At 37.9% G+C, this 9,673-nt stretch overlaps 2 protein-coding genes across 4 annotated transcripts in view; both read left to right on the forward strand.

Annotated features, from left to right (window-relative positions):
* Positions 1-8,458, forward strand: part of si:dkey-28n18.9 (sorting nexin-6) — a 9,331-nt gene extending 873 nt beyond the window's left edge. For 2 of the 3 annotated variants that reach the window (XM_034223927.1, XM_034223928.1), the window contains exons 2-16: positions 203-365; positions 3,306-3,536; positions 3,746-3,856; positions 4,021-4,128; positions 4,687-4,747; positions 4,880-5,004; positions 6,111-6,194; positions 6,280-6,354; positions 6,435-6,465; positions 6,646-6,733; positions 6,858-6,897; positions 6,978-7,064; positions 7,200-7,289; positions 7,730-7,795; positions 7,901-8,458. In XM_034223927.1, coding sequence (XP_034079818.1) covers positions 3,531-3,536; positions 3,746-3,856; positions 4,021-4,128; positions 4,687-4,747; positions 4,880-5,004; positions 6,111-6,194; positions 6,280-6,354; positions 6,435-6,465; positions 6,646-6,733; positions 6,858-6,897; positions 6,978-7,064; positions 7,200-7,289; positions 7,730-7,795; positions 7,901-8,038 — 1,110 coding nt within the window. In that variant the 5' untranslated portion in view covers positions 203-365; positions 3,306-3,530 and the 3' untranslated portion in view covers positions 8,039-8,458. Of the gene's footprint in view, positions 1-8; positions 366-3,305; positions 3,537-3,745; positions 3,857-4,020; positions 4,129-4,686; positions 4,748-4,879; positions 5,005-6,110; positions 6,195-6,279; positions 6,355-6,434; positions 6,466-6,645; positions 6,734-6,857; positions 6,898-6,977; positions 7,065-7,199; positions 7,290-7,729; positions 7,796-7,900 lie in introns of those variants that run through there. The other variant, XM_034223926.1, reaches the window with a different exon arrangement.
* Positions 350-3,084, forward strand: LOC117551180 (dnaJ homolog subfamily B member 9-like). The gene is made up of 2 exons (XM_034223929.1): positions 350-640; positions 2,681-3,084. The coding sequence occupies exons 1-2, from the start codon at positions 415-417 to the stop codon at positions 2,986-2,988; spliced, it is 534 nt and encodes a 177-aa protein (XP_034079820.1). The 5' UTR covers positions 350-414; the 3' UTR covers positions 2,989-3,084.
* Positions 8,459-9,673: the final 1,215 nt, after the last annotated feature.

The raw sequence follows: 9,673 nt of genomic DNA on the forward strand, positions 1-9,673 counted from the left end.
GTATGTTTTTCACTTTGTTTTCCTTTTGACTGAATCTATCAAATCATTACACGGTTTAGGTGTTTTATAGAACACTTGGGCATTCCTCTTGCTAAGCGAAGCAGAGCTAAGTTAAAAAAAAAAACAGCTTTGGAAGAGGCTTTATTTATTTGATACACTTTCACCACTAACCACCGATGTGCCTTATTTTTGGTTGAAATAGGCGGAACAACTTCTCAAAGCTGCAGGTAAACTTTTCTGCGTGCCTCGGGTTGGACAGAGTTGCATCCACTACTGAAAGCTGCTGCTGCTGACGTGTGGACTAGCAGTAGCATATATTATGCATGAAGATAAGCTGTTGAACCACAAGATAGTTGTACTTCCAGGTAACTTGTGTGTGTGTTGAAGTTCCTCATTTGTGCTCAGACGCCCAGCATGGCAGTGCAATGTGTTTTCCACTTGATGCAAGCCTTTTTTGTCCTGCTACTCTGCTTATCTGAAGCCTCAGAGTTTAGCAGAAATTACTATGATACTCTCAATGTTGAGACCACAGCCACTGACAGACAGGTAAAGAAGGCTTTCCGCCATCTGGCTGTAAAATACCACCCTGATAAGAACAAGAGCACCGACGCAGAGAAGACTTTCAGAGAGATTGCTGAAGGTAAACAAGCCTGCAACACACTTGGCCTTTTACAATGAAATGTATATTAGATATGTATGTGGAAAGTAACTAAGTAGATTTACTGAAGTATACTTAAGTACAATTTTGAGGTACTTGTACTTTACTTGAGTATTTCCATGTTATGCTCCTTTGTACTTCTACCCCACCATGCTACTTCATCGTGTACGTTTACTCCACTAAATGTATTTGGGTCATTCTACAGAAAAGGTGGAAGTGCTGTCACTTACTTTTGCAGACACCAAAATACATGACGTTGACCTAATACTCACATATATGTTGAATACATAGAGATTGTCTTTGCAATGGTACTAAATAAAAAATGGTTTTATACGTAAATTGCAATTTATTTAAAATGCCAAGTTCAAGGAACTGTCACTTTGATCATACATGGAAGTGGAGCCTATAGTTTTAATTTAAAATATTTTTTTTCAATAAATACATTTAATTTATATTTATTACATAACATTACATACATTAAATATAACACTGAAATGGTAAAAAAAATAACCGCTAATTATTATTATTAATAATATCAAATTAATGTCAGTCACCCAAAATGATGTCATTGGTGTTACTGCTACACAAAACGCTTTTATTTTTGAAATAATGTACTGTCTCTGAAGTGCCTCCTGTAACAAGAGATCATTTGAGGCAGTGCAGTGGACAAAGACATAAGGAAAGTCAGATACTTCTTACTTTGATTTTTAAAGGTGTCATTTTATCTTCAAATTTTACATGCGTCTTTCAAGTCTGTCATTTGTGTTACTCATTGCATAGCCCTAGGGGTGAACATTTGAATGGGAAAATGTATTGTATTGAAGAGTTAAACGATTTTGATATTGACTGAAGCCATATTTGGTCTGACACATTGCAGCCATTTTGTTAAAATGGTAGTGTTTTCTCCAAATTGTCACTGGTGTTACTCTTCTTCCTGGTAACACCAGTGACATTCCAATACAAATAAGCTTTGTATAAAGTATTACATTTTAAAAAAAACTTTAAGCTCTACTTGTTGTGGATTCATCAAGTTAAGAGTTAGTTATTGCTATTTAACAGGTTTTAGATGTTTTTAGACGGAATATATTTCAGCAGATTTGTATCACCCAGATTCCACCTTTTCTGTAGAATGACCCATTTAATACCTTTAGTTGCTTTCAAAATGTTTGATTAATAATGTGAAATATAAACAACAATTAAATAAGACTTTAGTTACACATGGAGTAAATTCACAAGCTACCCTGCAGTGTACAAAGTCATTCAAACTAGCTGCACCTTTACCAGCTTTGATAACACTTTAATGCATCAATAATTATAATCAAAACATATCATATATAATATTCTGAAATGGACCAATCTGCATAATGAGTACTTTTACTTTTGGTACTTAAAGTTTATTTTGATGCTAATACTTTTCTACTTTTACTTGAGTAACATTTTAAGTTCAAGACAGTATTTCTACACTCTGGTACTTCTACTTTTACTCAAGTACTTCAAGATCTGTACTTCGCCCATCTCTGTATATACGCTTATTTGACTAATGGCATTGCTTTTCATCATGTTTAAAACAGCTGTAAGATAGTATATATATTATGTAATTAGTACCTTTTTTTTCAAGTAGACTCAGCTAATTCTGATGCAGTTAATACAACAGCGCTGCAATCAATCCAATCATCATGTAGGTTATAGGTTCAGTTTAAAAACAATTATGGTTTAAGAGATTCAACTCAATTGTTATTTTTGACTTTGTTTGTGGTGCTGGTGAAGTGTATTGCCGAGCCATATTGTAATTGAAATATTGAAATATATTTTTATCAGCGTCACATCTACAGTGACAATTAAAGTGTATCATCATTTTGTTTTCATTTCTTTAACGTTTTTAAAGAACATTATAACCTTTCTGAAATGATTGCAGGACAGCCTTATCATACTGTATTGCTTTCAGCTAGGTAATGCACTCGGAGTATTTCCATAGCTCTTTATCACCCAAAAGAGTGATACCTTTGTTTTCTGCTCCCCTAGCCTACACGGTGCTCTCCAACAAGGAGAAGAGGAGGCTGTATGACCGTGTGGGCCACGAGGCTTTCCTAAAAGAGGAGGCTTCTGTTGACCCTGAGGATGAAGATGAAACAAGCTTCCACTTTAATTTTGAAGACCTCTTCCATGACTTCAATGATAGTCCTTTTGTGGAGGAATCACACTTCCAATGGAGCTTTCATCAGGATGGGGAGGAAGAGGATGGTCCATATGAACAATACAGTTTTGTAGGGCCTGGCTTCAACTTTTATGTTGGGGATGATGATGAAAATGAAGAAGACTTTTACTACTAGATTTCCCATATCTCAATCCTGTATTCTGTATGACTGTTTTTAATGTGTTGTCTTTTAGTGATACCAACGTCTTCTTATTAAATCGTTACGTCAGTATCTGTGTCCTTTATTCAGTATGTCAAATTCCAGGTAAATAGACTCTAATGTAGCTGTTTGTTTACGATAAAACTTGTAAGTTGAGTGGTTGTTTACAGGTTTGTTAGGTTGACAGTTGGGAGAACTCATTGGACAGTTGTGCCACTGTTCCTGTGTGGGTGTGTTTAAGGTCCTAAGTCACTGACTAACACACCATTTACTCATATTTTCCCCTGTGCCAGCACTTTAGATCTGGCACTGTTTTACTCCATTTCACACAGGACCAGTGTGCACTTTGACCCAGAGGATATCCTGTGCATTCTCAGCAGTTGGAGCGAGAGCACACTAAAGCCAGCACAAGACAAAAGATCTTTACAACTTAATGCACTTTTATCCAGATACACGGAGAATCAAGCATTCTAAAAACAGATACAACAGACTGGAATAACAAACTTACAAGCTGGACAATGATGGTAAGAATGCCTGAAAGTTTTCTTTATGTTTTTGACAACCTCTATGTGTCATATGACTTTTACTCCATGGAAACATTCACATATAGCCTACAGTGTGGAGTGGACTGAGTGAGGGTTTTACGCCCTTTATATTTAGCTTGCATACCAATGTAGAATTACTTCCAGCTGTTGTATTAATAGAATTGCTAGCCACATTTATTTAATTACAGGAAGAAGTGAACGAAGTGACATCTACTCTTAGTGTCGACATTCAAAGCATCAAGGTAACAGAGGTGGTGAAAGACGGGGCCACACTTACCTTCCTTATTGAATCTGAAAAGGTGAGAAAAAGATGAATGTACTTGTATGTGCAAGCTTACAATATGACATACATCTTGATTAACAGGGAAATCCAGTTTTGTTCAGACTAAATGTCAACGTTATGTAATTATGGTATTGCAAGAACAGAATGTTACAATCGTATGTTTCCTCTGGTCTGTGCCAGCTGTCTGGGACTGGGGTGTACCATGTGGACCGGACCTACGATGATTTTGAATGGCTGCAGCAGCACCTTTTCTCTCAGGAGGAAGTGTCCGGGATACAGGGAGTCATAGTCAGTACTTTTTACCATCTGTGCAAACTTTTCTGATAATAACAAGAAGATTGCAACTGAAATAACTCCAGTTTGTGCTTTGTCAGTGAAATAACAAAGCAAGATGTGGATTCTGTAGAACTGTTGAAAACTTCCTCTTTAAAGTGTGAGTGTTGCTTCATGTAATCTACAACTACTTACTGTAGCTGAGCCTTTGTTGATAACAACAAGTACAAGGGAATGATGCGTTGTTTTAACACATTGCTTTTCTTACTGACAACATCACACACTTAAATGTTAACTTTATGTCCTCACTTTAATGCTTCCTCCTTTTTATTCCTTAAGCATATTATCCTTTCCTTTGTTATGAGGTAGCTGCTTTTAGGTCTGCCATTCTGTCAGCTGGCCCCAGTACTGTAGAACATTCAGTAAAAACGTTGTCTGACTGGATTTTGTTTGAAGAAAATGCAACAGTACCCTGACAGGATGTTTTCTTTTTGACAATAACTTTGAAAATAAATCTTATTTTGACAAAAACTATGGATATTAATAACATTGTACTTTTTTTGTCTCTTGAAGTTCCCTCCTCTTCCAGTTAAGGCTCAAGCGAATGCATCTGCCAAGGTTATAAAACAGCTTGGTGAGTACAACCTAATTATTTTTCTCAAAAGTAAGACTTCAAATGAAAACAAACCAAATACATTTCCAGTTTCTGTGTATTTTCTGTAACACAGTGTTGAGTGTGATGAAAATGTTGATTGTTTTCCTGCAGGTATCCTTGGTTTAGGAGAGTGGCAGGCGTACTGTAAAGCCATGGAGACTTTTGTCCGGCAGATTGCCGCACACAGCATACTCGGCAAAAATAACGCTGTGGAGATCTTCCTGACCAGCTCAGATGTGAGTGGACACAAGTAAATAGCAGCCTGTTTTTTGTTGTACCCTTTTATGTTATGTTATAAAAGGGTACAACGTGATCCCCTTTTACGAGAAAGGCAGATAAGAAAAGGTTAGACTTTCACCGACAATGTTGCAGAAGAGAGTATAGAGCATGTGATAAATACAAAACCCTTTATATATGGAGGACTGAAGGCTAGTTTCACCAGAACTAGTGTTTTATTTATGAGCAGGATGTCAAATAACAGCTGTACGTTTCAAACCAGCTCCCCTGTGATATCAAACATACAGCAGTGGTAGTTACCAGCTAACTGTCTAATACTCTGATGCTAAATACGTTTATATAATCGTCATTGCTTTATCATAGTGTTTGAAAAATAATTGTAACAGTCTACACATTTTTGGACTTAAAAGAAGGGAGTGCCAGAAGTAAGACGCAGCTATAGGGGAACTTTGTCTCTACATAAACAAATGAGGGGGGGATACAAAATTAAACAGGCTGGTGAAATGTCACAAAATTAGTGCATGAAATTTTGTGGAGGAACCTAAAGAGGGAAGTGAGGTCCTCGCAAAACTCTGAGTCTGCTTGGTGTGCCTGCAAATGGCATCAAGAGATTACAATAATTCATGCCAATAAAGCATATTAGATTGAATTATTTTTGATACCTTTTGTTTAGGCGGGATATTTAAACAAAAAAGAACTCCTCTTGTACGACTGTAGACTTTAACAAATAATTGTTCCTCAGGTGCTGCACGTGACACACCATTTTCATGAGAAACAGGATGATATAAAAATAATAACAATATCAAAGTAAAGAGTGCACAAATTGAAGCAATGTATCACAACTCTGTATCATAAATGTAATGTCATAACAAGGACACACTGAGAAATATTGCCTGACTGTAAATCAGTCAGATTTGGTGTCCATTTTAGACGTTTCAGGGTTATAGTTGTCTGACTGAGTTTCATTGAGTCTGCAATGCTGTGTATCAAGCTTAAGAAACATGGGGCAAAAATATACTTCCACTCATGTTTGGAAGATTTTATAAAACTTTGTATTCTTTTTAAACAGTATTAGTATTAAAATATGTTGTGTTCTTGTGTGTAGCCCCCAGGCAGACATAGAGTAAGGAAAAACATTTTCAACCGCCTGAGTCAAGCCATGGAAGGGATGAGGAACGAAGGCCATAAGGTACACAACCGAGACTTATACAATCAGAATATACAGCCTAGTCACATGCATTTTAGTTTAAACCACCATAATATCTATGTCACAGGATGTGGACGAGTTCTTTCAAACTGAACGTGATCATAATCTTGTTTTCACGGGCTGTGCCAAGACTGCAGCTGAGGTGAGCCAGTTCGTTTTTTTAAAAATTCTCACACAACCAAACACACTATGGTTGTTTTTTTACTTTTGTTTTTCTTTCAGAGATTTTTGGATGTGGTGCAAACGGAGCAAAGTAAGACAACTTCCTTCAAACTTTGGTTCTCATTATTTGGTGTTATTTAGGATTTATTTGTGCTCAGATAAAACAGCCGAAGTCTAAAGGAGGGTGTGTTAGTGTATTAGTGTCTATCCACAAATCAATGCAAAATAAATGTGTCTGATGTAAGTGTGTGTTACATGTTTTATTTTGTAGAAATAGCAGTTGCATGTGGGCACTTCTCAACTGCTCTGCGTCTCTGTGTGGAACAGGGAGAGGATCCTGACCAACTGGATTTCTCTAAGTGAGATAATAAAAGCTTTGGCAGCAGGCCAAAATCACACACACTTAAAATAAATACCTCTCATTGTGTACAAGTAACAATAAGAGTATGAAAAACATTTTTTTTAAAAACTCTCTTCTGACAGGGTTTGTGTGAAGCTGTCCGAAGTCTTTGAGTCTATACAGGTAAGTTGTTTGGCCTTCTCACAGCAATACCCCATTGCTTTTTCAAATTCACTGCTTAAAATGTGCTTCTGTTTGGGCAGAAAAATGTGACAAGTGTCGCTGAGAACAACGTGAGTACTCTTGGGCTGGGCCTGGACCTGGAGTCACGCTACCAGGAGGCAGAAAAGGTGTGTCTTCTAGTTCTAAAGTCGTTTTATATTCATGTTATAAACCTTGAATCATGGCCTTCTATTGAAATATGACATGTCATAATGACACCATTTACTAATATAGTGTGCATGTGATTATAATGTCAAAATCAGGAGATGCTCAACAGGAGGACTTGCAAACTAGTGGAGTTAGAGACCACCAGAAGGAACGCAGAGAAGGCCAAACCTGTAAAGAAGGCTGCTGTGAGTACTTTAACATCAACTTGTCTCATCACAACCAAGATAGGTTTTTAAATATTGAAGAAGTTTTGCCTGAATAATGAACAATAAGTCATCTGTGGGAGCTCTCAGATCCGGGTCTTCTCAAAAGGAATGGCAAACAGGAAACCGCTGCTCATGATGGATACATTATTTGTCATATCAAGAAGAAAACTCATTTTCTCACAATAAAACCTTAAGATAATGATATTTATATTACTTACCTTAATAAAGTAATTTGTTGCCATACCACACAATAGGCTAGATCAGATATCCATTCTTTCATGTGACCAGCAGGTGTCAGTAGTGCTCTGCTGATGTGATTCAGTAGAAGCGTATAGAGCAGGAAAGCTGATGAGAGGATGTTTAATGCAAGTATATCTATGAAGTATGTAATGATGATAACTGCTCCGCCTGCTCATCAGATGGAGGAGGTGAAGAAAGCAGCCGAGACGGAGTTTGATCACATATCAGGAGTGGCTAAAGAGGAGGTAAAATATCATATTTCAAGCAGGATTCTCTTTTCCATCAACATCCTGTTTGTTTTTGATTAACTAACCAAATGTATTAACATGCATGTTGTGTGCGTCCCTCAGATTGCACGGCTCCAGGCTGCGCGTGTGAAGATGTTGCAGCAGGCTCTGGTTCAGTGGTGTGAAAAGCAGCTTCTTACCGCCAAAGAAAGTGCTGACCAGTTCAACCAGCACCTGCAGGCCTTTAGAGGGATGGCCTAGTGACCCCACTCATAATGAAGCATCCTCAGTGTGTCTAAACATAGCATCAGACACCCCTAACATGTGCTTCACCGTATTGTGCTGTCGTCTAATGCCTGATCAGATTCAATTACATCCAGTGTAAATAAAGAAATGTAAGTAAAAGAGAAAGGGAACACTTCCTGATAACAGCATATTTATAATATGTACACACTCACCTTAGTTCTGACTCTCTTCAATCACACTCATAACAATAAAGCCCCAGTGCAAATAATAGTTTTGATTTCCTTGCAGTGGACTCGTTGTCTGATGAGGCTATTGCGTGTGTATTTGTACCATACTATAGTTATACATTTGTGCTGAGATTGTATTCTGCTGCTCTCCAGCCACCACACACCAGGGTCACACCAAATAAAGTGTGATGAATTGATTCCCAAAGTACCTGCTGCCTTTGTGTGTGTTTCTTCCTCCTGGATCGTTAATCAGTTGGTTTGACTGCTCCTGCAAGGACATGGCAGCAAGGACAATGTGCTGGCTTTTGGTATGGCTTTCGAAACTATTCTGGCTTTTTAATATATGTTAATCATCTCTATCTGTTTTCCATATGATTGTATAAACCCTGTAGTGAAGGTCTGGTGTAAAACCTAGGACGTACCTAACCGAAACTTCTGCTCACGAGCACAATGTCATCCTTTCCTTCTCTGTCTGCTGCGGACTGCAGGTCCATATCTCAGCACTGCTGTGTGCTGCAGCTCATCTTTTCCGGCCTGTAATCTCTCTGTCGGGTGAATAAGGAGGAGTGGTTCCCATTGGAGGAAATTAGTCAGAGAGAGATCGATGAGTGGTCTCATATGAAGAGAGGGTAGAGAGGAGGTTTGGCTTATTTGACAATGAAGGAGTAGATAAAGGACAATCATGCTGTGGAGTGCACACTCAAACAGAATGAATAAATTAATAGACTAATTTGGTATAGTCTTGATTCAAATGAAAGGCTGTCTAGCCTCGGCTTTGGTTGGCACATGCTGTCCGTCCCTGAGATACATATTTGCTTGATCGTCTCGTAACCTGATGTTTATATATCTGCATCTCCACCTACATAACTTATGCTCTTCCTCAGCCTATTTCTCAGCCTCATATGTTTTTCCTTTATTATTTTACCTATCGAATTAAGGTAGAGAATTGAGTTATGAACCAAAGTATCTGACAAATTGAAATGTAGAGCTGCTGGTGGCACTAGAGGAAAATCTGAGGTTCACCTGGCCACCATGTAAATCTCTTCTAAACCACTTACTGTATAGCATCCAGAATGTGTCATTGACAGTATTTGACATTTCAATAAAAGCCAAAAATGTCAACCTGCTGGTGGTTCTTAAGGGGAGCCATCCATATTACTCAAAGCCACAAATATTAACCTGATTGCGGCACAAGAAGTAGTGTAAGGTTACACCTAAATCTTTAAGATTCATCCTCAGGAAACAATATTTCAGTCTGGATCAAAGTATGTAAATGTGCCAACGAATAAAACATTTGCACAAAAAAGCAATGGTCCCCAACCGTGCATGTTAATACTGCGACCTTGACCTGCTTAATACAGCTTACAACAAAGCAAAGACAGCTGTTGTAGGAACATACTGTTTTAATACAAATTGTACAACA

The sequence above is a fragment of the Gymnodraco acuticeps genome, unplaced genomic scaffold (assembly GCF_902827175.1).
Source record: "Gymnodraco acuticeps unplaced genomic scaffold, fGymAcu1.1, whole genome shotgun sequence".
In the NCBI taxonomy this organism is placed as follows: Eukaryota; Metazoa; Chordata; class Actinopteri; order Perciformes; family Bathydraconidae; genus Gymnodraco; species Gymnodraco acuticeps.

Coding starts and splice junctions, on each gene's coding strand:
- LOC117551180 (XM_034223929.1), top strand. CDS start 415: ATGGCAGTGCAATGTGTTTTCCACTTGATGCAAGCCTTTTTTGTCCTG. Junction 641..2,680: donor TTTCAGAGAGATTGCTGAAG/GTAAACAAGCCT, acceptor CTGCTCCCCTAG/CCTACACGGTGCTCTCCAAC.